Source organism: Cetorhinus maximus, chromosome 22 (assembly GCF_964194155.1).
Source record: "Cetorhinus maximus chromosome 22, sCetMax3.hap1.1, whole genome shotgun sequence".
Classification (NCBI taxonomy): domain Eukaryota; kingdom Metazoa; phylum Chordata; class Chondrichthyes; order Lamniformes; family Cetorhinidae; genus Cetorhinus; species Cetorhinus maximus.
The window spans coordinates 42,795,309-42,820,055 of NC_135900.1; the positions used below are offsets into that span (position 1 = coordinate 42,795,309).

At 46.2% G+C, this 24,747-nt stretch overlaps 1 protein-coding gene across 1 annotated transcript in view; it reads right to left on the reverse strand.

The window, feature by feature from the left end:
- The window catches only part of LOC144696823 (IQ motif and SEC7 domain-containing protein 3-like), a 220,584-nt gene that overhangs the window by 83,042 nt on the left and 112,795 nt on the right, over nt 1–24,747 (reverse strand). The window contains exon 3 of the mRNA XM_078568571.1: nt 20,952–21,113. Coding sequence (XP_078424697.1) covers nt 20,952–21,113 — 162 coding nt within the window. The remainder of the gene's footprint in view (nt 1–20,951; nt 21,114–24,747) is intronic.

A 24,747-nucleotide genomic window follows, 5' to 3' on the forward strand; every position in this document is an offset into this window, starting at 1 on the left:
GCCCTAAGCTCTGGAATTCCCTCCCTAAATGCTTTTTCCTTTCTTCCTTGCTTTCTTCTTTTCAGAATCTCCTTAAAACCTACCTCATTGACCAAGCTTTTGGTCATCTGTCCTAATATCTTCTTATGTAGCTAGTTTTAAATTTTGTCTCGTAATGCTCCTGTGAAGCAATGTTTTTGGGATGTTTTACTATGGTAAAGATGCTACATAAATACAAATTGGTGTTGTTGCTGCTGCCAAACTCAGTAGGGAAATAAAACTATTGTTCCACTGGCATTATGGCAGGAGGTGACAAAACTACCAGGGAAAATCAGTCCAGTGATTACAGGTCAACATTAATCTGTGCATTCTGCAAATATCCTTATAGAGGCCAGTTGCTTAAAAAAAAACCTTTTAGTTTAGCCCCGTACAATCAACAGAGAGAGGGTAATCTTCCCAGCCTGAAATACATTTGAAACCAAATTGAAAAGGCAATTGGACAGTCTGCTGACCCATTGTTCCATCAATATTTATACGGTGTGAATTTAAATGTAGCACTAAGTTCTGTGGGAAAGGTTGGAGTTGCTGCAAGCTTGGACCACAGTTCAATCTTTTAATAGTTAAAGCCAGAAATGGTAGAGTTTCAAAAGTAAATTAATTATAAAGCTTCATATGAAGGTTCATGAGTTTCCATGTGGTGAGTTCTGACCTTACCCATGTTTATGAGAAGAAACTACAGGCCAGTCAGTTTAATTTTGTGGTGGGGAAACTTCTAGAAACAATAATTTGGGACAAAGTTAATAGCCTCATGAAAAATGTGGGGTAATTAAGGAAAGCCAGCATGGATTTCTAAAGGGAAAACATGTTTAACTGACTTGGTGGAGCTTTTTGAAGAGGTAACAGAGAGGGTTGATGAGGGCAATGCTGTTGATGTGCTGTACATGTACTTCCAAAAGGCATTTGATACAGTGTCATACAACAGACTGTGAGCAAAGTTATAGATCATGGAATAAAAGGAGAAATAGCAACATGGATATGGAATTGGCTGAGTGGCAGGAAACAGAGAGTAATGGTTAATGATGTTTTTTGGCGAGAGGAAGATTTGTAGTGGAGTTCCCCAGGAATCAGTGTTGGGACCCTTGCTTTTCCTGATACAGAATAATGACCTAGATCTTGGTATACAGGGCACAATTTCAACATTTGCGAATCATACAAAACTCAGAAACATTGTTAACTGTGAGGAAGATAGTGTAGAGCTTCAAAAGGACATAAGCAAGTTGGTGGAATGGGCAGTCAGGTGGCAGATGAAGTTCGATGCAGAGAAATGTGAAGTGATTCATTCTGATAGAAAGAACATGGTGACAGTATAAAATAGGGGGTACAGCTCTGTAGTAATTAAGGTTTTGTTAAGTATTGGACTGTACCTTTTAAGAATAGTCCTGTGATGTAAGATCACATGATGTGTGCAAACCAATGTGTTAGCAGCGCGGGCTACCTGCACAGTCAGTGTAGAGATAGAGATGGAGTTGAAAGCGCATGTGTAGTTGCTGCTGGCTGTATTGTAAATAGACCTAATGGGCATAAGTTTGCCCTTGACAGGGGCAGTCGGGAAGCTGACCACTGCCCACGATCGGCACCGCATCACAATTTTACGCGGGTGGGCCAATTAAGGCCCGCCCAGTGTGGAACGCAAGCGGTAGCACTGCCTGTGCAGGCGGGGGGAGGAGGGTGAGCGGGCCTAGCGCAAAAGAGCATTTCAATCTCCCTGAGGTATGGAGATGCCTCAGGAAGATGAAGCGCTGTTTAAAATAACTAATGAACAAACCAACCAAACTATCACGAGAGTGCACGTTGACGTTGGCATGCTCGGCCGACGTCAACACACTTTATTTCACACTCGGGTGTGCCGGACCTGTGCTCACACGCCGAGCAAAAAATCCTGCCCAATGTTTCCACTTAGAAAGTTGTCTGTAGATCAACTCTATTACAAAAAGGTGACAAGGCCACACTACAACAAACTGGCAACAAGGATAAATCAGGATAAATCAAGATAAATCAGAATCGGTACTGTACCTCACCCAGCGATTGTGAGTATCAATGTCCGTTTAAAATAACAGAAGATATACTCACCCAAAATGCCTCAATTTGGTAGAATCGATCCCTTTGAGCTAGCCACAGATGATTGGTCTCAGTATATAGAATATATATATATATATAGTATATATTCTTTCGAGCGAACAAAATCACGGAGCAAGAGAAGAGGCGAACGATTCCCTTGAGTACTTGCGGGAGCAAAACCTACAGTCTGATTCAAAGTTTGATGGCACCCAGTGCCCCAGATTCAAAACATTTCAGTGAATTATTGAACCTCGTGAAGGGATATTTTCAACCCAAGCCCTCAGTTACAATGCAGAGGTTCCGGTTCAATTTGCGACATAAAGCCCCGGGTCAGACTATTGCTCGCTACGTGGCGAATTTGAAGCAACTAACGGAACTTTGTAAGCTCGGTAAGACTCTGAACAACATGCTCAGAAATCATTTAGTGTGTGGTGTGAAAGAAGACACTATTCAGAGAAGGTTGCTGGCTAAAGTGAATCTGGATTTTAAGAAAGCGTTAGAAATAGCGCTGGCCATCAAAAGCGCTGTAGGAGATTCACAAGTAATACAAGGGGCACAAAATGGCGCCGTACTCCAAATCGGGTGGGAACAGTCAGCCGAAAGTGACGCGAAAAAGCGAGACTTCGTCATGGAGCAGCTAACCGAAAAATGAGAGGAAATAATTCAGCAGTTAAATTGAAGAACAACTTTAATCGATGTGGAAACAATCAGTCTTTTAGCGATTGGCAGTTTAAATAGTAGAACGTTACTTTTGTCACAGAAGTGGACATATAATGAGACAGTGCAAAAAGAGATTTAAACAGGCTTGCAAACAACAGAAGAAGCCCAATGAAATTCACAGTGTAGAAGAGCCTGAAACAACACATTCTGGCATCTATTCATTGCTTAACATGAAAGTTGGGAAGACAGAGCCAATATTTGTTACAGTATAAGTGAATGATAAACCAGTAAAAATGGAAGTAGACACGAGAGCTTCCACTGCTGTAATTGTAGAACACACTTTCAGATATTTAAGTAATGGTGAACATCAATTAAATTTGGAACAAACATCTGCCAAGTTAAAAATGTACACAGGCGAAGAAATCCAAGTTAAAGGTATCAGCAGATTAACTGTCCATTATAGAAACCAATCAGCACAGCTACCCGTGATGGTGGCAGTGGGTGAAGAGCAAAGTCTTCTTGGGCGAGATTGGTTAAAGGAGATTAAATTAAACTTGTCCGAAATCTTCCAGTTGAGATCAAGTGGGCTACCAGAGCTGCTTAAAAAGTATACCACCGTCTTCAAGGACGAACTGGGAAAAACCCAAGGCTTACAGGCCAAGGTTTACGTGAATCCAGAAGTAACCCCTCACTTCATGAAAGCAAGACCAGCGCCATACACCCTGAGAGAGAAGGTTGACGCTGAGCTGAACCGGCTAGAGAGGTTGGGTGTCATAAAAGCAGTTCAGTTCTCAGAATGGGCAGCACCCATAGTCCCTGCCCTTAAACCAGACCAAAGCGTCCAAATTTGTGGGGACTATAAACTAACGGTCAACAGAGCAGCCAAACTGGACAGGTACCCCATTCCAAAAATCGAAGACCTATATACCAAGCTAGGAGGGACACATATAAAAACTTGACATGAGTCACGGATGTCAACAATTAAAGTTGGATGATGCCTCCCAGGAAATCATCACAATTAATACCCACAAGGGGTTATACCAATATACACCCTTGCCTTTAGATGTTTCCTCAGCCTGTGCCATCTTTCATAGAACAATGGAAAGCTTACTACAGGGACTACCCCAGGTTGTAGTCTACTTAGACAATGTGCTGATAACCAGATTCACAGAAAAGGAACATTTGGCTAACCTAGAGGAAGTCCTAAAGTCCTTTTTACAAGCAGGAGTGTAATGGAGAAAGGAAAAATGCATTTTTCAAGCAAAGGAAGTAATCTAGGGCCACTGGGTAGATTCTCAGGGATTATACCCGGTTGAAGAGAAAGTTAAAGCAATAAGAGAGGCACCTGCACCCAAGAACGCCTCTGAACTTAAATCATTTTTTGGAATGATAAATTTTTATGGGTGATTTTTACCTAATTTATCCACAGTTCTGGCCCCTCTTCATTCACCACTAAGGAAGAACCAATGTTGGTCTTGGGAGACACCCCAAAAAGAAGCTTTCACGAAAGTGAAACAGCTGTTACACTCATCCAATCTGTTAGTGCATAATGGTTAAACGAAAGACTTGGTGCTAACATGCAATACGTCTCCCTATGGAGTGGGAGCGGTACTATCTCATAGAATGGATGACGGCACAGAGTGGCCAATAGGCGACAGGAGCAATACCTGCAGAATTGTTAATGTGACACCGTCTTAGGACAAGACTAAGCCTAATATTTCCAAATTTGGAGGGAAAGGTGGAGAAGAGTCAAGGAAACCAAAAAGCTGCGCATGACTTGTATAGTCATTAGAGACTATTTACTGTTGGAGAAGCAGTGTATGTGAAGAATTTCAGTGGGGGACCGAAGTGGTTACCGGGTAAAGTAAGTTCAGTGGCCAGACCATTACCATACCACGTGGAAGTGGAAGGCCAGATCACCCGGAAGCATGTGGACCATTTAAAAAAAAGAGAGATACCACAACAAAATACGGTTCCACCTGTAACCGTTACTGAACCAGTGTTTCTTGTTGAAGATGCTTAAACAAGGACTATCATGTCTGGTGCCCACCGAGGTACCTGATATTCATGCAGTTTCAGAGAATGTGGTTCCTGAAAAAGAATCTGGAGTTGTGGAGCTGCGACATTCCACACGAATCAGGAAACCACCTAAATGACTGAACTTGTAAATTTCATGACCCTGCGTAAATATTATAATGTCATGAGATAAATAAACTTGTAAATACAATATGTAAAGCAAAGTTAAAGGGGGAGGAGTGTAGTAATTATGGTTTTGTTAAATATTGGACTGTACCTTTAAGAATAGTCTTGTGATGTAAGATCATATGATCTGTGTAAACCAATGTGTTAGCAACATGGGCTACCTCCACAGTCAGTGTAGAGATAGAGATGGAGATGAACGCTCACGTGTAGTTACTGCTGGCTATATTGTTTCCACTCAGAAAGTTGTCTGCAGATCAACTCTATTACAAATAGGCAACAAGGCCACACTGCAACAAACTCTAAAGGGGTTGCAAGAGCAGAGGGACCTGGGTGTATATGTGCATAAGTCATTGAAGAGGGCAGGACTGGTTGAGTGAACAGTTAATAAAGCATACGGTATTCTGGATTTTATTAATCGGGGCAAGGAGGTTATGTTAAGCTTGTATAAGTAATTAGTTCGGCTTCAGCTGGAGTACTGCATCCAGTTCTGGGCAACGCACTTTAGGGAAGATGTGAATGCATTGGAGAGAGTGCAGAAAAGATTCATGAGAATGGTTCCTGGGATGAGGAACTTCAGTTATGAAGATAGATTGGAGAAGTTAGGACTGTTTTCCATAGAGAAAAGGAGAGGAGATTTGATAGAGCGATTCAAAATCAAAATCTAGACAGAGTAAATAGGAGAAAATGGTCCCACTCATGAAAGGATCGAGAACGAGAGGGCACAAATTTAAAGCAATTAGTAGAAGAAGCAATAGTGATATGAGGAAAACTTTTTTCACACAGCGAGTGGTTCAGGCCTGGAATGCTCTGCCTGAGTGCAGTAGAGGCAGGTTCAATTGAAGCAATCAAACAGGAATTAGACTGTTCCCTGAAAAGGAAGAATGTAGGGTTACAGGGAACAGGTGGGAGAATAGAAGTAGGTGAGTTGCTCATTCAGAGAGCCAGTGCAGCAATGATGGGCCAAATGGCCTCCTTCTGCACCATACCAATTCTGCGATTCTGTGAAAGGGACAAGTTAAAGGGCAGATCCACACACCACTTTCACTTATTGATAATTGGTCAAGAGTGGCAGAAACGGGGAGTTATGGAACAAGATGCAGACAAACAAAATGAAATGAAAGTAGAACAAAAGAGGTTTCCATCTTTGAAATTCTCCAAGACGTTGGTGAGATAAAAATAGAAGTAGGCTTGTGTTTCTGCTTCTGTCTTTGATAATGCAAACTGGCAGCTCTGTTGAAATTAAGTCATAATCTCCTAGAGGCAACAGCACCTTTGAACAACCAGTGCTAATACAGAGCATATTATTGTGTTTTGGTGAGTTTTAACAACCTCCAATCTGAGAGTGTTTACTAAATCAGAGTTGACATTTCTTCAGCTTGCTCATTAATCAGTATTAGTTCCTGTGAACAGATCATTAAGGACCTGGTTAGGTCCCAAACTGACAATGACAAACAGTCCTCTTGTCCTACTTTGTGTTTTAAAAGTTGGCAAACTCACATTGAATGATTAATTCATTTAAATTGTTCTTGACCTTGAAATTGAGTGCCGGTCTTCTGCTGTAACTTTGGTAGGAAGACTATAAGCAATCCTCCTTTAATTAGTTCAGACCCAAGTGTGTTGTCTAAATGCAAGTTCATTATGCTGACACAAAAATACTGTAAGTACTATGGCTGCATAACAAACTAATACCACACAGTTTCTTGTAGACCCAAGGTACTCAAGGTTGGCTTTTCTAGGTGTATTCCTTTTGGCTGCTCGTGAACTCTTTCCAGAAAGGCTTTTACTGTTCTAAGAAAACCATAATTATTCCTCCCACTAAAGCTAAGAATCTTCTCCTTTGATATCAAGTTATGTCACCTGGTGCTCTCTCCAGGCTATGATATAATGGCTGTTTCTATGATACAAAGGAACAGAAGACATCATGCTGGCTACTTATCCATAGGTTTCTGGCTCCCCACTGTTACAGCCAAATTGTGATGTTCACACCTCCTCTACGCTGAAGAGGACTCAGGATGTGAACAGAATTGAAATGGATGGCTTGATTCAAAACTGAGAATGACTTGATTAGGAAGTATAACAAAGCAGATTCTAACAGAGACTCGGACCGTGATAAACACCAACTGCTTCTGGAGGGCCGTCAGCTCAGTGAAAGTTGCTGTTTGGTCTGTCCAAAACTTGTTGGTCTTCCAGCGCACAGAGCTGTCGATGACCGAGTGTTGCAGTCTGGCACATTCCAAGGTCCAGGATTAAGGGCTCAGAGACACACAAATCTTGGGGCACCTATCACAACAACATAAAGGTGAAAGACCACCATCTAAGGCCCTCCAGCCATAGTACACCGAGGATCTGATAACTCTGGCTGTGTGTTTGACACGACATGGGCCTGAATTTTCAGCTCAGCGGGCAGGTACGATCAGCTTGCCTGGGAGCGGTCGGGAAAGGGATCTCCGACTGCAATCGGCCCCCGACTGTGATTTCACACTGGCTGGCCAATTAAAGGTCAGCCAGTGTGAAGCGCATGCTGATACAATTGGCGCTGACTGGGTTGGGGGCGGGAGGAGGGGATGCACTGAAATCAATGCAGGTGTGGGGGAGCATGAAATGAATGCTCCCTGCAGGCAGAGAGCTGCCTCAGGGAGCTGAAGTATTTTAAATACAAAAAATAAAGATTTTAAAAGCCGGGAAAAAAATGCCTATGCGTCGGAAACAGTCACCTGAACACATACAACATGAAAATCCTGTCGAAATTTTTTTTAAATTTAATGATGGAAACCTCATCCCGCCCTTGGATAAGGTTTCCTGAAAAATGCAAAGGCCGCCTGGCCGATTTGCCCGCCCACCAACCGTAAGGTTGGATGGGCAGCGATGATTCCCAGTTAATTGCGCCGTTAATGGGCTCAATAGCCCTCTTCGTTGTTGGCGGGCATGTTTCCGAGTTTAGCACGCCCGCCAATCGAAACATCGCGCGCTATTTTACGCTTGAGCACGTCGGGCGCGAACCCGCATGCTGAGCGAAAAGTTCTGCCCATGAATATTGTAAATATTAATTGTAGCTGTAAATGTAGTGGGTAACATATGTGATGAAACCTGTGGTTTGCAGAACTGGGGGAAGGGGGGCGATGCTTGTGCGAGTTATTGTCTGAACCAATGGCTCGTTGCATATTCTGGTGAGTGCACTGACTTTGGGGTTTAAAGCTTGTGTTTTTTGAGATAGTCCCTAACTGAAAGAGAAATGAAAACCTCAGGTTTCTTGGAAAATGGGCTGTAATTTTGGGTTCCTGACTGTGACATCAGATTTCTGGGAACTCAGACTGTGACCTCATTTTGCTAAGGAAACAGAGGCTGATTGAAAGCAAAAGGAAAAGAAAGCTCAGAGAGATCAGATTTCAGCAGCAGTTTAGTGCATGTGGGCTGTGGAGATTAGCAAGATAGGAACTGGGAGTCTACCTGAGGAAGTCAGAGTTGTGAAGGAATTTCTGACTGAACATGGTACATATGTGCTAAGGAGACTGCCAGTAAATCTGTGGCTCTATCTCTGTTGTGTTGATATGTAAGGTATAATTTATAGTTTATATTGAATACAATTGGCCTAATAATTCATGTTTAATTTATGTTGACTTTAGTTTGATACAACAAAAGCTATAAAAAGTAAAATCTTGTCCATTGGTTTATTCTACTGGGGTCATTTGGTAAGTTTGATTCTTTCAGGCCACTGGTCTCCACATTGGATTGTCACTCCGTTCCCAATTTCTTACCTTAATTCTTGCTCAATACTATCTCACTGGACCTTCGACTCAGGCTGGGTGACATCCAGGCAGTGCAGCACGTCCCTGGTACCTAGCATCAAAGTGCAGCTGTGTCGAAGGGAACGAGGACACGCCCCCTTTTTGATGGCACTAGCTGCCGTAAGCCAGGTAAGTCCATTGAAGTTTAAAGGTCCTTGAAAGGCCAGGGAGAAGGTAAGCATCTAATGTAATTAGATAGGATTCGGGGGGTTTGGGGATCGGAAGGGGGGTGGGGGATCGGAAGGCGGGTGGAGGATTGGAGATCCGGGGGGCGTTGGGGATCGATGGGGGTTGGGGGGGGTGGTCGGAGATCGGTGGGTGGTCAGAGGTTTGAGGGTGGTCAGAGGTTGGAGGGTGGTCAGAAGTGAGGGGAGGTCGGACAGCAGGAGGGTAGTTGGGGATTGGGGAGGGTTGGAGGTGGGGGGGTGTGGTCGAAGATCGGGGGTGTGGTCAGAAATCGGGCGTCGAAGGTGTGGGTGTTGGAGGTGGGGGTGGGGATCAGAGGTCAGAGGGTTGTCGGGGCGGATCGGAGGAGGAGGTCAGAGGTGGGAGGTCGGGCAGGTCGGTGGGGAGGACAGGGCGAGGTCGGAGGTTGGGGTGGCCGTGTCTCAGGTCAGACCTCGGTGGTGAGGGAGGGAGAATGCTGGGGTGTGGTGTCGGGATGAGTTGGGTCAGGCCTGGGGCGTGCTCGGAGATCGGGGAGGGTGGGGGGGTGGGTTCAGCGGGTGGGGGTTGGTTGTGAGGGCCGTGATTGAGGGGATGTCGGTGGTTGGATGGGTGGGCCTTGGGTCGGGCTTGGGGGTGGTGTCGAGCTGGTTCGGGTCAGGCCTGGGGGATGGTCAGAGATCGGGGAGGGTCGGAGATTGGGAGGGGCCAGTAGAGGGTTGGAGATTAGGGGTTGGAGGTCATCTTGGGCCTCAGGGAAAGGGTGGAGATGAGAGTTGGGTCTGGCAGGGGTGGGGGCTTGAAGAGTCCCCATGGGGGTGGGAGAATCCCATGGCTTGGGGAGTTCCTGTTGGGGGTTGTGGTCCTTTGCAGGCGGGGGAGTCCTGTGGAGGGCTAATGGTGGGGGACCTCTGAGGATGCGGTTATCCCATGGAGGGGGGCTAGTTGGGTATGTGGGGGGGATGTACTCTGGGTTTGTATAGTAGTACCCGGAAGTTAGAAATGATTTTAATTTTTGCTATTCATTCAGGGGATGTGGGCTTCGCTGGCTGGGCCAGCATTTATTGCCCATCCCTAGTTGCCCTTGAGAAGGTGGTGGTGAGCTACCTTCTTGAACTGCTGCTATCCATGTGGTGTAGGCACACCCACAGTGCTGTTAGGGAATTCCAGGATTTTGACCCAGTGGCAGTGAAGGAACGGCAATATATTTCCAGGTCAGGATGGTGAGTGACTTGGAAGGGAACTTCCAGGTGATGGTGTTCCCATATGTCTGCTGCCTTTGTCGTTCTAGATGGTAGAGATCATGGGTTTGGAAGGTGCTGTCTATGGAGCTTTGGTGAATCCCTGCAGTGCATCTTGTAGATGGTACACACTGCTGCTACTATGCGTCGGTGGTGGAGGGAGTGAATGTTTGTGGATGCGGTGCCAATCATGCAGGCTGCTTTGCCCGGGAAGGTGTCAAGCTACTTGAGTGTTGTGGGAGCTGCACTCATCCAGGAAAGTGGGGAGTATTCCATCACACTCCCGACTTGTGCCTTGTAGGTGGTGGACAGGCTTTGGGTAGTCAGGAGGTGAATTACTCGTCGCAGGATTCCTAGCCTCTGACCTGCTCTTGTAGCCACAGTATTTATATGGTTTGTCCAGTTCAGTTTCTGGTCAATGGTAGCCCCCGGGATGTTGACAATGGGGGATTCAGTAATGGTAATGCCATTGAACGTCAGTGGGTGATGGCTAGATTCTCTCTTGTTGGAGATGGCCATTGCCTGGCATTTGTGTGACGCGAATGTTACTTGCCACTTGTCAGCCCAAGCCTGGATATTGTCCATGTCTTGCTGCATTTGGACATGGACTGCTTCAGTATCTGAGGAGTCGCATATGGTGCTGAACATTGTGCAATCATCAGTGAACATCCCCATTTCTGACCTTATGATGGAGGGAAGGTCACTGATGAAGCAGCTGAAGATGGTTGGGCCTAGGACACTACCCTGAGTGCAGTGATGTTCTGGAGCTGAGATGACTGACATTCAACAACCACAACCATCTTCCTTTGTGCTAGGTATGACTCCAAGCGGTGGAGAGTTTTCCCCCTGATTCCCATTGACTCGAGCTTTGCTAGGGCTCCTTGATGGCACACTCAGTCAAATGCAGCCTTGATGTCAAGGGCAGTCACCATCACCTCACCTTGGGAGTTCAGCTCTTTTGTCCACCTTTGAACCAAGGCTGCAATGAGGTCAGGAGCTGAGTGGCCCTGGTGGAACCCTAACTGGGAGTCAGTGAGCAGGTTATTGCTAAGCAAGTGCTGCTTGATAGCACTGTTGATGATCCCTTCCATTCCTTTGCTGATGATGGAGAGTAGACTGATGGGGCGGTAATTGGCCGGGTTGGATTTGTCCTGATTTTTACAGGACATATCTGGGCAACTTTCCACATATCCAGGTAGATGCCAGTGTTGTGGCTTGTAACCTTCTAACCCAGCCGGAACCATCTAAAGTTTACGATTTAAATCGCATTTTCGGATGGTTCCCAGTGCAAGGCAATTGCCCAGAGGAAGTGTGCACTTCTGGGCAATTGCCAAGCGATCCTTACCTGTGAACATCCGAAGAGGATTCCCCAGCGCATCTTTGGGATTACCCCCCCCACCATATGATTCTGGGAGCTCGGAATTTACAGTCCAGTATATTTTCTGATTCTTTCTGTGTTTATTGAATAAGTAGTACATAGAACAAGATTCTAGTTGTGTCATTGTACAGAGAAGGATCAGGTGGGATGACAGCTGTCTGAGTGATATGAAGTTGTATGTAACTTCAAAGATATAATTGGCTCTGAAAGTGAAGAAGTACTTTGGTCAGCAGATCGCAGCAGGGTCTGAATCACTGCAGTATTCAAACAGCCAGATATTTGTCTACCTTGCTTGCACCACCTGCTGCAGCAAGAGGCAGCCTATCATAGAATCGTAGAAATTCACAGCACAGAAAGATGCCTATTGGCTCATCATGTCTGCACTGATTGACAAGTAGCCATCCAGCCTTGTCCCACTTTACAGCTCTTCTCCATGCTCCTGACCTTTGCCTTCCCTGCAGATATGGAAAGAGTTTACCATGTACTAAGTCAGACAGCAAACACTACAATCTGTCCAGACTGAAAGCAAAGGCACAAATACAGCATGTCTTGATCAGAGAACTCCTCTACAGGAATGATGCCATCCTAGTCACTCACAGAAACTAGGCTACAAAGACTCATGGATTGCCGCTCCCATGCCAGCAACTTCTCCCTTACTATAAGCATAGGGAATGCCGTGGTTATAGGACAGGGTGTCACATCTCCGCCCTCAAGTATTTTTTAAATGTTATAAGGCTTTCTGCCTCTACCACCCTTTCATTTAATGAGTTCCAGATTCCATCACACTCTGGGTAAAAAAGTCCTACCTCAAACTCCCTCTAAAGCTCCCACCTCTTACCCAATATGCCCATTGGCTATGGACCCCTCAGGCAAGGGGAATAAGGCCTTCCAATCCATTCTATCTAGACCCTTCATTATTTAATACACTTCAATTAGGTCTCCTCTCAGTACCCCAATTCCAAAGAAAACAATCTTAGCCTACCAATCTTTTTCACAACTAAAATTCTCCAGGCTAGGCAACATCTTTGTAAATCTCCTCCGTACCCTCTCTAATGCAATCCCATCTTTCCAACAGTGATCAGAACTGCATACAGTACTCCAGCTGTGACCTAATGTTTTATACAGTTTCAGCAGAATCTCCCAGCTCATATATTCAGTGCCTCAGCTAATAAAGGCAATTTCCTGTATATCTTCTGGACCACCTTATCTACCAGTCCATCCTTTGGTGACCTGTGGCCAGGTACTCCAAGGTCGCTGTGTTCCTCTACACTTCTCAGTATCTTACCAATTATTGTGTTTTCCCTTACCTTGTTTGCCTCCCCCAAACACAGGGTGGGTGGAAACGTCAGTGCCCGCTGGCGTCGGACGTGAGTGGACAAAATGGCAAGAAGGCTAAAAATCAGTTTCACAATATCGTGAAACCGGTTTGCGATCGTCTGCTCAGCCTACCGTTTCCTGCCATCGGACGTCGGGAACCTCATTGTAATACATCAACATACCATTATAAGGCTAGCCGGCCGGACTCATTCCCCCTGCCGCTGGATCGTACACCGATGTGTTTCACAACAGCATATAAAAGGAGTGCAATTGGCAGCTTTGAAGGGAACTAGGAGATGAGTGCACAGTAATGATGCGGAGTGCTCGCGAGGGACGCCTCTTGGACTTCAAGATTGAGGTGCATTGGCAGGGGGGGAAAGGCTGCCCTGCGGTTGAGGCAAATTTGAGTGGGGGGCTGGCAAAGGCTGCCCTGCAGTTGAAGGTAGCGTACAAGCATTTGTGAGGTGGGGGGTGTGGGAAGGTGGGTGAGGGAAGCGGCCACACATTAGGGACACCTTGTATAAAGTGGCCATTCCTCTGCAGCTGAGACAGTTCAGGCACAGCCACATTGATATGACTGGAGTCAGGCCTCTAGCTTATCTGCCCACTCAAGCAATGCACAGACATCAAGTGCTCCAGAGCTTTTCGCCCCTCGGGTACAGACTGCAAACTAATGAGTGTTTTAGTGAACGGCAGAACAGTTGGATGACTGGGCACATTGTACAATCTCCTTGCTAAAGCTGGCCATGGAGCAGTCACTGCTGGAGGAGCTCACAGGCCCTTTGCAATGTCACCATCCTGGTTTGGACCAGTCTCCTCCATGGTTCAAGCTAACAGTGCAGACTTGCAGCATCGGTTATGAGAATGCCTGCGCCTGAGCTGAGATACAGCATGCAGTCCGGTGGCCAAAGCTGCAGCCAATCGGTCAGGTGGACTGAGGTGGAGGAAGGTGGGGTTCGAGCAGCCATGCAACGCACTAATCTCTGGCCATCCAAGTGGTGGCCAGCACACTTTGGGATGCATTAAGGGGCCTTCAGACTTAATCAAGAGAGGTTCTTAGTACACCCATGCTAACCCACGCGTTGCTCTCTTTCATCCTGCAGGAGGAGTACATCAGGATCATGGAGCCTGGTGAACTAGCTGTACGCCTCGTGGCTTACAGAGAGCGAAGACGACAGAGAATAGAATGTCGGAGGCGCCTGGCTGCACAGAGGGAGGACCAGCACCCTCTGGAAGAGGAGGCAGCTGGAGCTCCCACATACACTGCCGAAGAGCCATAGCGAGCCATCGCTGGTCGATGCCTAGCTAGACCCAGCATCTTTAGACGCCGCCTTTCATTCCTGCAGATGACCGAGAACCAGTGTCGCCGAAGACTGTGCACATCTAGGGAACTGGTCGGTCACATCTGCCAAATGCTGCAGGATTTGGTGCCACGTGGACATGGAGGGCATCCACTGCCAATGGCCGTGAAAGTGACCGTGGTGCTCAATTTCTATGCCAGTGGCTCCTTTCAGGGCTCCACGGGTGACCTCCGTGGTATATCACAAGCTTCCACCCACAAATGCATCCATGAGGTCTCAGATGCCATCTTCCTGAGGGCACACAACTTTGTGCATTTCACCTGGGACCAAGAAAGCCAGGATGCAACAGCAATTGGATTTGCCCAGATATTGGATTTCCCACAGGCGCAGGTGCCATCCACTGCACTTATATGGCACTCAGATCTCCATTGCAACAAGTGGCCAACTATATCAACCGCAAGGGATTCCATTCCCTGGAAGCGCAGCTGGTGTGCGACCACCACAAACGCATCTTGCAGGTCTGCGCATAGTTTCCAGGAGTGTCCATTTCTCCTATGTTCTCAGTCAGTGACAATCCCTGACATCTTCAGGGTCCACAGAGGTTGCAGGGTTGGCTCCTCGGGTACAAGGGCTACCCACAGAGGACGTGGCTGATGACACCCTCAGACTGTAGCAGAGCGATGGTATAATGAGGCTCAACCTGCAACTCGCAACTTGGTGGAGCAAACCATGGGGATGCTGAAAATGAGGTTCCGGTGTCTGGACCAGCCTGGTGGAGCCCTGCAATACAGTCCAAGGAGGGTGTCACGCATCATTGTTGCCTACTGCGCCCTTTACAACCAGGCACTGCAATGGGGACAGGAGCTGGCTGAGGAGGAGATGTAGGAGCTGGAGATCTCCTCCAATGAGGAGGGCGTCAACGATGATGAGGGTGAGGAGGTCCTCGAAGGTGATGATGATGGCGATAAGGCCCTCGCACTGGCCAGTCAAGGCAGGCGCACTCGAGAGGCCCTCATAGCTGCTAGATTTGTGGAGGATGATGACGACATGCAGTGAGAAGACACCATAAGATCCTCACATTGCATCTATGAACATTTGACTCCAGGGTGGCTTATGGCAGCGCACGTACCCTCTATGATAATGCTCCTGTCATGGAGACGCAATGGAGGCCCTAATAGCCACTTGATTGCAGGAGGGTGATGACGACATGCAGTGAGGACACTCCATGGATCTTCACATTGCCTCTGAGAATGCCTGACTCTGTCTGGCTGAGGGCAGTTTGCTTGCACTCTGTGATCAGGATCATATCATAGAGACGCAGCCTCTGATCCTTTGTCCGCCTCAAGCACCTGACCCCTTCAAGAGCACAACATCACTGGTCACAGGTGCTGAAGAGATAGGGGCCAAACCCACCTTAAGGGTGCTGAGAACACAGAGTGAGAATGAGAGAACTCTGTGACGCCTGCCCATGACTTTCTGGCAGCAATGACAAGCACTATCGAGGTGCAGGTCTCAGTAAGGTGTCCAAGGAGTGTGAGGCCGGACCATCACCATGGTCTGAAAGCTGCACAGAGCACAAGGAAGGGGCCCTAGACTGAGAAATCTGCCTTTATCTTTTGCAGACAGGCAGAGTGTCACGAACACTGCTCATCAGAACAAGGAGCCATAGGCAGGGAGATGTTTTTGGTAGGTTATTGACAATAGTGAACATTATGTGCAAGCGATTAACACCCATGCCCAGGCTGTGCAACTACATCTTCTTAACCTTCCTAACCCTGCTGCTACGTCTTGGTGCTCCCCGGACATCCACAGCGGAGTTGCAGGCAGCTTGCTGACTGCTACGCACTGTCTATGATTATCTTGACGGGCATTGTTTGGAGGGCTGAGACCTGGAAGGTCCTGGCCTGCTTTAGGGAACCAGCTGTGTGGGAGTGGCATCCTCCTCAACCTGTGAAGCTAGAGCTGCTGGAGTCACAGGAAGAGTGGATTCAGATGGGCTGGACACTCCCGGAGTCACCTGGGTGGATAGCCCTGGGGTGTGCACCTGCTGATCCCTCTCCGTATGGGTGCCCAAGGCTGCCTCCTTGAGGAGAATGGGAAGGTGGAGTGGGATCGAGCTGCCCCGTAACCCTCTCGCATACACACTGTTAGAGGCCAACTATGGTGTCAGCGATGGAGTTGAGCCTCCACAGCAGTGCAGGAGTGGCATCCTGGACCAAGGTCTCCATGGCAGCCGCCATCCTGCCAGTGTTGACCTTGGTGCTTTGGCATTCCGGCGCTATCGCCTCAGACTGAAGGTGGACAGACTCCTCCATCGTGCCTTGCAATCTGAGGAGTGCAGCGGACATCCCTTCCTGATGTTCCCAAGCTTGCCTTTGCAGCTCCAGCAACTGTGACATAACTGAGTCCAGAGGCTCGTCATCTGACTCGGACTCAACAAATTTCTGGCCTCCAGCAAACTTCCGAGTGCCAGAAACCTGGGAAGTCCCTGCAGCCACCTGCTGTGGATCAGAAAGTGCGATATGCTCACCAGGTTGTGATCCTGAGGCTATTCTAAGGCTAGGTCCCACCAAGGCTTGTGTCTCTCTGCGCTGGTGGAGGGTGTGGGTGAGCGCTGTGACAGGATTTCAAGGAGGGTGCCTTCAGATTCCTCTTCAGAGGTTTCTTCGGGGCTTGATTGGAGGCCCTGGGTCATGGGCTCTGTCGGCTGTTTGGCAGATGTGCCTGCGAAAGCAAGGGAAGATAATTAGTCCATGGCAGTGGCCTGTGAAACAGGACACATCACTCACAGCATCGTCGTCTGACGGATGTTGCACCGCTGGATCCTCACTTAGTAGAGCAGCGCCGACATTACCGTCAGCACAGGAATGGTCCAGACCCTCACTGGCCAGCTGGATGGCTCTGTTTTCAAAGTCCATGAGGACCTTGATTTCGGGCATTCCTCCACTGGTAAGCGGGAGTTTAAAGGGTGATGTCCCTTGAACTGGCAGTGAGTGATGACCCTGTGGAAGTGTGATATGTCTGTGAGTGTATGAATTGAGAGTGATGAGAAGAGTAACTTACCCTGACGGAACGGATAAGATCATTCATCCCCTTGCTGCAGTACATTGTGCAAATCTGGGACGATTCCGCCTATTATCTCACACTTCTCCAGACTGAACTCCATTTGTCACTGATCCGTCCACCTGGCTAGTCCATTGATATCTTCCTCCAGTCTACAACTCTCCCTCTTATTGTGTGCCAGCTTGTCCTGTGTAAATAGAGATGGAGAGAGTGTAAGCAGAACGCCTGCCAGGTCAGTTGATAAGTATGCCTGGCATGTGTGGGTGGTGAGTGGTCCCATGGTTGGGATGAGGACAATGAAGGTATGTGTGAGAGAATGAATGGTGATGTCCTTTGAACTGGCAGTGAGTGAGGGCCCTGTGGATGTGTGATGGGTTTGCAAGTGTGTGAATTAAGAGTGATGAGAAGAGTGACTTACCCTGGCGGAACAGATGAGATCATTTATTCTCTTGCGGCACTGAGTGACTGTCCTCTTTTGCAAGGCATTTACACTGACCGCTGCTGCCACCACGTCCCAAGCTGGATTAGTGAGTTTGCTGCCCAACCTACGGCCAGAGCGGGGGTAGAGGACGTAATGACGAGTCTCCAGTTTGTCCAAAAGGTGCGCGAGGGATGGGTCACTAAACCTGGAGGCTGCAGTCTTCATGCCTTTCGGGGCCATGTCTACCATGCAGCAGCTGTAGGCTGGGAGCACTAAGAGGTGTGCGCGCAGCTGGACTTTAAATATGGCACCCAGCATGATGAAGCAGCGAGGTGATGGCGTGGCAGGCAAATGGGAGCCCGCCCACCATGGAAATGGTGTGTTCCCCAGGAATGCATAATTAATGCAGCGGATTTGGGACAATACGGCATGAGAAGCTGCCATTGCGGCTGGTGGGCAAACACCGCTGCAGTACTTAGTGCGATTCTGGGACGATTCCGCCTATTATCTCACACTACTCCAGACCGAACTCCATTTGTCATTGATCCATCCACATGACTAGTCCATTGATATCTTCCTCCAGTCTACACCCTCCTTCATTATCAACCGAACAGCCGATGTTTGTATCATCTGCAAACTGCTCAATCACATTCCCCAACATTCAAGTCCAAATAATTGATGTACACCGCTAAAAGCAGGCAACCTAGTACTGAGCCCTGCAGAACCCCTTTAGAGGCAGCCTTCCAATCACAAAGACACTGATCAACCATTACTCTCTTCTTAGAACGGATAACGGCCAACACCTTAGATAAATAGCAAAGGATGCTGGTCAATCAGTTGATATGCAGATGTATTCCATTTGCAGAGCACACAAAGGCTTGGACAGGATATCAAATAATTCACAATGGTAAGGAACTCATTGGAGTTACTCCCTATCCACCACCAGCTTTGTGAGAGCGGTGGCAGGAAACTCACATAGATGGGGTTTCCACTACAATTCTGGTGAAGAGACAGTAGCAGAGCTGGAGAACCGAGGAACTTATTTTTACCCAGACGGTGTCTGCTGACAATCCCTTACTTTGTAGCAGTCAGTCAGGCATGGGCTGCCTTCGGGAAAACAATGATATTTTTGACCTTTTGAATATGAAATTGATTTGCTGCTTCTCTACAGGCTGTTATTAGTGTTGGGAAACTATGCTATGTGAAGTTGTATTCAGGTTCCATTTTGTATCGAGGTGTCAATTTTGTGGTTTAAAGACAGTTTTTGCAGAATTTGCTGAAACTGACAGTATCTGAATAACATCAAGACGATAGCCCAGTTTTCTAAGGTCCCTTGCAAGGCTATTAACTGACTGTCATCACATAAAAGAGATGATAATTTTTTGTGTAGTTCTGATCTTCTAATAAATACATCTGTCTATTCGATAACTAAATGTTTACCTTTTCCACACGTGGTATGGGACAAGATAGCTTACATTGTATCCTAATGCCTGGGCCGAGCCTGGAATGGTATAAAACTCTGGTTAGGCCACAGCTGGAATTTTGTGTATAGTTCTGGTCACCACATTACAGGAAGAACAGGATTGCTCTGGAGAGAGCACAGAGGAGATTTACAAGAATGTTGCCAGGGCTTGAAAATTGCAGCTATAAGGAAAGATTGGATAGGCTGGGGTTGTTTTCCTTAGAACAGAGGAGATCGAGGGGTGACCTAATTGGGGTGTACAAAATTATGAGGCGCCTAGATAGGGTAGACAGTAAAGACCTGTTTCCCCTAGCTGAGGGGTTAATTATCAGGGGGCATAGATTTAAGGTGATTGGTAGAAGGATTAAAGGGGACATGAGGAAAAGCTTTCTCTGGTGGGTGTTTGAAATTCACTGCCTAAATCGGTGGTTGAGGCTAAAACGCTCAACTCATTTAAAATGTACCTGGATCTGCACCTGAAGTGCTGTAACCTGCAAGGCTACAGACCAGGTACTGGAAAGTGGGATTAAAAATGAGCAGCTAGTTTCTTTTTTCTCTTTTTTTGGCTGGCACAGACACGATGGGTGGAATGGCCTCTTTCTGCACCGTAACTTTTCTATGGTTCTACGGAGCCTTCCCCAAGGACCCTCTCCTCCTCAATATCATAAGACAACTGGTGTTTGGAATGCTAAGCCAATAGTAACTTATGTAAACTGAGCATAAAAGTCATATAAGAGGTTTAATGTAATGGCCTTTTAATGATGGATAGAAATGAGACTAATAATGCAAAGTTATAGGTACATCAAGGGTTGGCCACCTTGCCATTGAGCTCAAAAACTGTATCATTAAGTCTTCCACAGGCTTTGTATGACTGTGTCTGTCGCCTGTGGGTATCATTTCCTCTAATAAGTCTATAAACAAAGACTCTGACAAGGGTGAACTGTTCCGATTGGTGCTTGGGATGCTGCTGCCATCCCAGCCATGGCACAACAAACACAAACTCAGTCACAGGGAGGGAATCTTTGAATAAACAGAAAGACCACCAACATTTAACTTGCAGATTCTGGCACACATCATTCAACAACTTACCATGCTTCCTCAGAAGGTGGAATAATCCTGCCCCATTCATTACCTATAGAAAAACAATCCTTCTGGCTCTACCATGAGACACCAACTGCATCTGCCTTTTTAAATGGCGCCGGTACCTTTAAAGTTCACAATGCACATTTAATTCTTCTATTGTTTTCTGGCTTTGGCCAAAAGTACACCCATGTGCAGTCCTTCAATAAAATTAAGCTGAAGAGGAGTTCAATTGTTCAGCTTCTGATCCCAACAGAATACACTTGCAGCGTACTCTTCATTAACTCTGCTTCATGAACAGAGGAAGATCTTCCCTATGATGGATAGCCAATTTAAAGAAGGTATGCTCCCTTTAAGTGCAGTGTTTAAGTGGAATTGTTTTATATATTGCTTCTGTGCAGGTTTTTAAGAAGTCCCCATCCCCACATTCCAGAACTCTGTGAAAGTGCTGTGATAGTATTTTGCTTTACTTCCAGTAGCAATTTTTATGCTTTTAAATATTTTCTTAAAAGCCTCTTGTGTCTCTCCCAGGAACAGATCATCTGTGTCACTGCACTTCAGATCGACGCAGCAACAGCAAAAAAATCCATCAATGCCACCAGTCCATGTAAAAGCAATTTTAACTATTTATGAAAACTGCAATGTTTTGTTGGGTCATGCAACTGAACTTTTTCAGCAAGAGGTTACTTGTGTAATTTTCTACAGCATCTTGGTCTCTGAGCTTTTAAATGGAACGCAGTCTGGGATGGGTAGGGGAGCAAGGTATTGTCATTACTTACTCCAAAACATCTCTGTTGAATTGCTTCTTGCTGTTGCCAAGAAACTCCCCAATCATCTGGCGGCTCAGTCCTTTCCGCTGCAGCAGAAAATGGGCAACTCCAATCGCCGTGTCTGGGATGAATCCACGGGCAATCAGGAACTGAATCCCTTTGTCAGGATTTCTGAAAAATAAAGAAAAATTGAAGGTGAAAACTAGGTTGAATGCAACTAAGAGAAGTCAGTGTACAAGGATTATGAGGTGTACTAGTGCTATACCTAATGGCTAATATTCTGAATGCACACTACAGCCAGGGAGTCATGCCTGCTGGTCACACAGATCAGGAAATCACAGGAACACTACAACAACAGAAAGCATTTATATTGCTTGTATTGTTATACATGTTCATATCAAAGGCTACCAAGGGTAGGGAATGTGGATATGAGGCCACAATCAAATCAGCCATGATCTCACTGAATGGCAGAGCAGGCTCGAGATGCCGAATGGCCTACTTCTGCTCCTAATTCGTATGTTTGTACATTGCACCTTTAACCTAGTGAAACATCCCAAGGCGCTTCACAGGAGTGCTATCAGACAAAATTTGACTCCAAACCACATAAAGAGATATTAGGACAGGTGACCAAAAGCTTAATCAAAGAGATATGCATTAAGAAGTGTCTTAAAGAAGGAAGGTGGGGAGGATTACAGAGAGAATTCCAGAGCTTAGGCCTCAGCAACTGAAGACACAGCTGCCAGTCGTGGAGTGATGAAAATCAGGCATACACAAGAGGCCAAATTTGGGAAAGCACAGAGATTTTGAACAGTTGTAGGATTGGAAGAAGTTAGATGGGGGAGAGGCCATGGAGGGATTTTTAAAAATGAGAATATTAAAATCAAGGCTTTTCTTTTTCTTTATTCATTCATGGGGTGTGAGCGTCGCTGGCTAGGTCAGCATTTATTGCCCATCCCTAGTTGCCCATGAGAAGGTTGCGGTGAGCTGCCTTCTTGAACCGCTGCAGTCCATGTGGTGTAAGAACACCCACAGTGCTGTTAGGGAGGGAGCTCCAGGATTTTGACCCAGAGACACTAAAGGAACGGCGATACATTTCCAAGTCAGGATGGTGTGTGGCTTGGAGTGGAACTTCCAGGTGGTGGTATTCCCATGTATCTGCTGCCCTTGTTCTTTCGTGGTTGTGGGTTTGGAAGGAGCTGTCTAAGGAGCCTCGGTGAGTTGCTGCAGTGCATCTTGTAGATGGTACACACTGCTGCCATTGTGCGTTGGTGGTGGAGTGAATGTTTGTGGATGGGGTGCCAATCAAGCGGGTTGCTTTGTCCTGGATGGTGTCAAACTTCTTGATCGTTGTTGGAGCTGCACTCATCCAGGCAAGTGAAGAGTATTCCATCACGCTGCTGACCTGTGTCTTGTATATTAGTGATGGGCAATAAATGTTGTGCTAGTGAGCAATGCCCACATTATGTGAATGAATAAAACAAAAAAAAAGTCAGGTTGCCTAATTTGAATGACTGGCGGCTCTGACATCTCTGATCAGGAGCACATCATTAACGAGTGGGACCTTGTCTGCCGTTGACACAATTCAAACGCCCCATACCAGCAATATTATTTTGGAAGATCCATGCCATTTATTTGTTTTCAGGTTGTGCATAAGGTCTATAAAAGAGTTGAGTGCCTCCTAGTTCAGTGAGGAAGCAGTGGATGTTCCCCTGCACAAAGTTAGAGGAGAATCACACTGCTTTGGGTGCAGAGATGCAAACCCCAAATGGAGTAGGTAGCCAGGGCAGTAAGTGCTAACAGTACCACACTATGTAGAACAATTTAGCACCACAAAAGCTTTAATGGTCTTACCAGAGCAGTTAGGATAAGAGAAATAAGCAGTACTGCACTGTACAAAACACCTGCCCTCAATCATAACCCCTCATTCTGTGTTGAAGTGAATGAATTGTTCACAGTCAATGCCCTGGAATATAAGAGGAGTAGGCAGTTTAACCCCTCAAGTCTGTTCCACCATTCAATTAGATCATGGCTGATCTGTTTCTTAACCCCATTTACCCACCTTTATTTCATATTTCTTAATACCCCTACCCTACAAAAATCAATCAGTGTTAGTTTTAAAATTTTCAATTGACATAGCCTAACGTGGAGAAAATTCTAGCTTTCCACCACTCCATGTGAAGAAATGTTTTCTAACATCACCCAATAGCTTTGCTCTAATTTTACCTTTATGCCCCCTTGTTCTGATCTCCCCACCAGAAGAAATCATTTCTCTCCACCTATTCTATCAAATCCTTTAATCATCTTAAATACCTCAATTTGATCACCCTTTAATCCTCTATTTCACAGGAAAACAGGCCTAGTCCATGCAATCTGTTCCCATAATTTGTCCCTTTAGTCCTGATATCCTCCTGATGAATGGCACTGCATCCCTCCAAGATCAACCATCCTCCTGAGGTGCAGAACTCCCGATGAGGTTTAAGCAGAACATTATCCAACTGCAGCATAACTTGTGCTCCTATGTATTCCAACTCCCTTGAGAAAAAGGCTAACATTCCATTTGCCTCTTTAGGAGAAGCAATGCATGATTTTTTTTTGCAGTTGGTGTTCCATTCAGACATTTAGGATTGGTAGAAAGGCCATCAAAATCCACAGACCTCTCCGTTACTGTAACAATGGCATATTGGGGTTTCCCATTTGCTGGCTAGTTACATCCCTGATGTAACTGTCAGAATTCCCACTATTGGCACAACTGTGGTGCTTGCTTGGTGGGCAGGAAGAAAGCTGTGGTGTTGGTCAGTTGCTGCTGCCCATTGCAGGTAAGGACACCGAAGAAGCATGTATCCATCACAGATTAGTCTTTTTACAGGAAGACCTCCTTTTTCTCTGTCTTTCTTCTGTCTTTCAACTACTGTTGGGAAAGCTGCTCGTCTGAATTTGGTGGATCCACTCACATCAGCTTGGTGCACTATATATCTGCTTCCAATACTGTTTCTCATTATATTTATATGCAAAATATACTCAGGTTCTCACAGAGAGTGCAGAAATGTGAAATGAAATTAAAGCATCCTGTTGCTTTGAATTAGACAATTGAATTTGAATTTTCATGAGATGGTAGTGGGATTTTCACAGCATTAAATTTAACCTCTATCCTGCCATAGTGGTATTGTCACTGGACTAGTATTCCAGAGACCCAGGGTAATGCTCTAGGGATCTGGGTTCAAATCCCACCACAATAAAAAAAAATTGGGAATTAAAAGTCTGATGATCACAAGACCATTATTGATTGTTATAAAAACCCAGCTGGTTCACTAATGTCCTTTAAGGAATGAAATATGCCACCCTTACCTGGTCAGGCCTACATGTGACAATGAGCAAGGGCAATTAGGGATGGGAAATAAATGATGGCCTAGCATTTTCAACAAATAAAAAAATGCTGCCTGCTCAATTGAATTATTTCTGTACCCAGTGCTAACCTTGCTGTTCATTCACTGCAGGGAACCTGATATCATTAGTAATTTGCACAACTTAAAGTTTGTCTGCCTCTTAAAGGGGAGGTGAATTGTGGATGGTGCAGAGAGTCTGAGAGTCATTCTGCAACTCATTCTGACCTAGAAAGAGTGAAGATGGCTGATCATGGGAGAAAGCAGGTACACAGGCTGCAGGCACTGCACTTGAAGTTCTTGGTGAAAGAGAGAGACAGGAGTAGAGATGTCCTGTAATCTAAGGTGGGGACGAGGCCCTCCAGACATACAATGAGAAGGCAGTGGAAGCAGATAGCCGCAGATGTCAGACCTTGAAAATATTT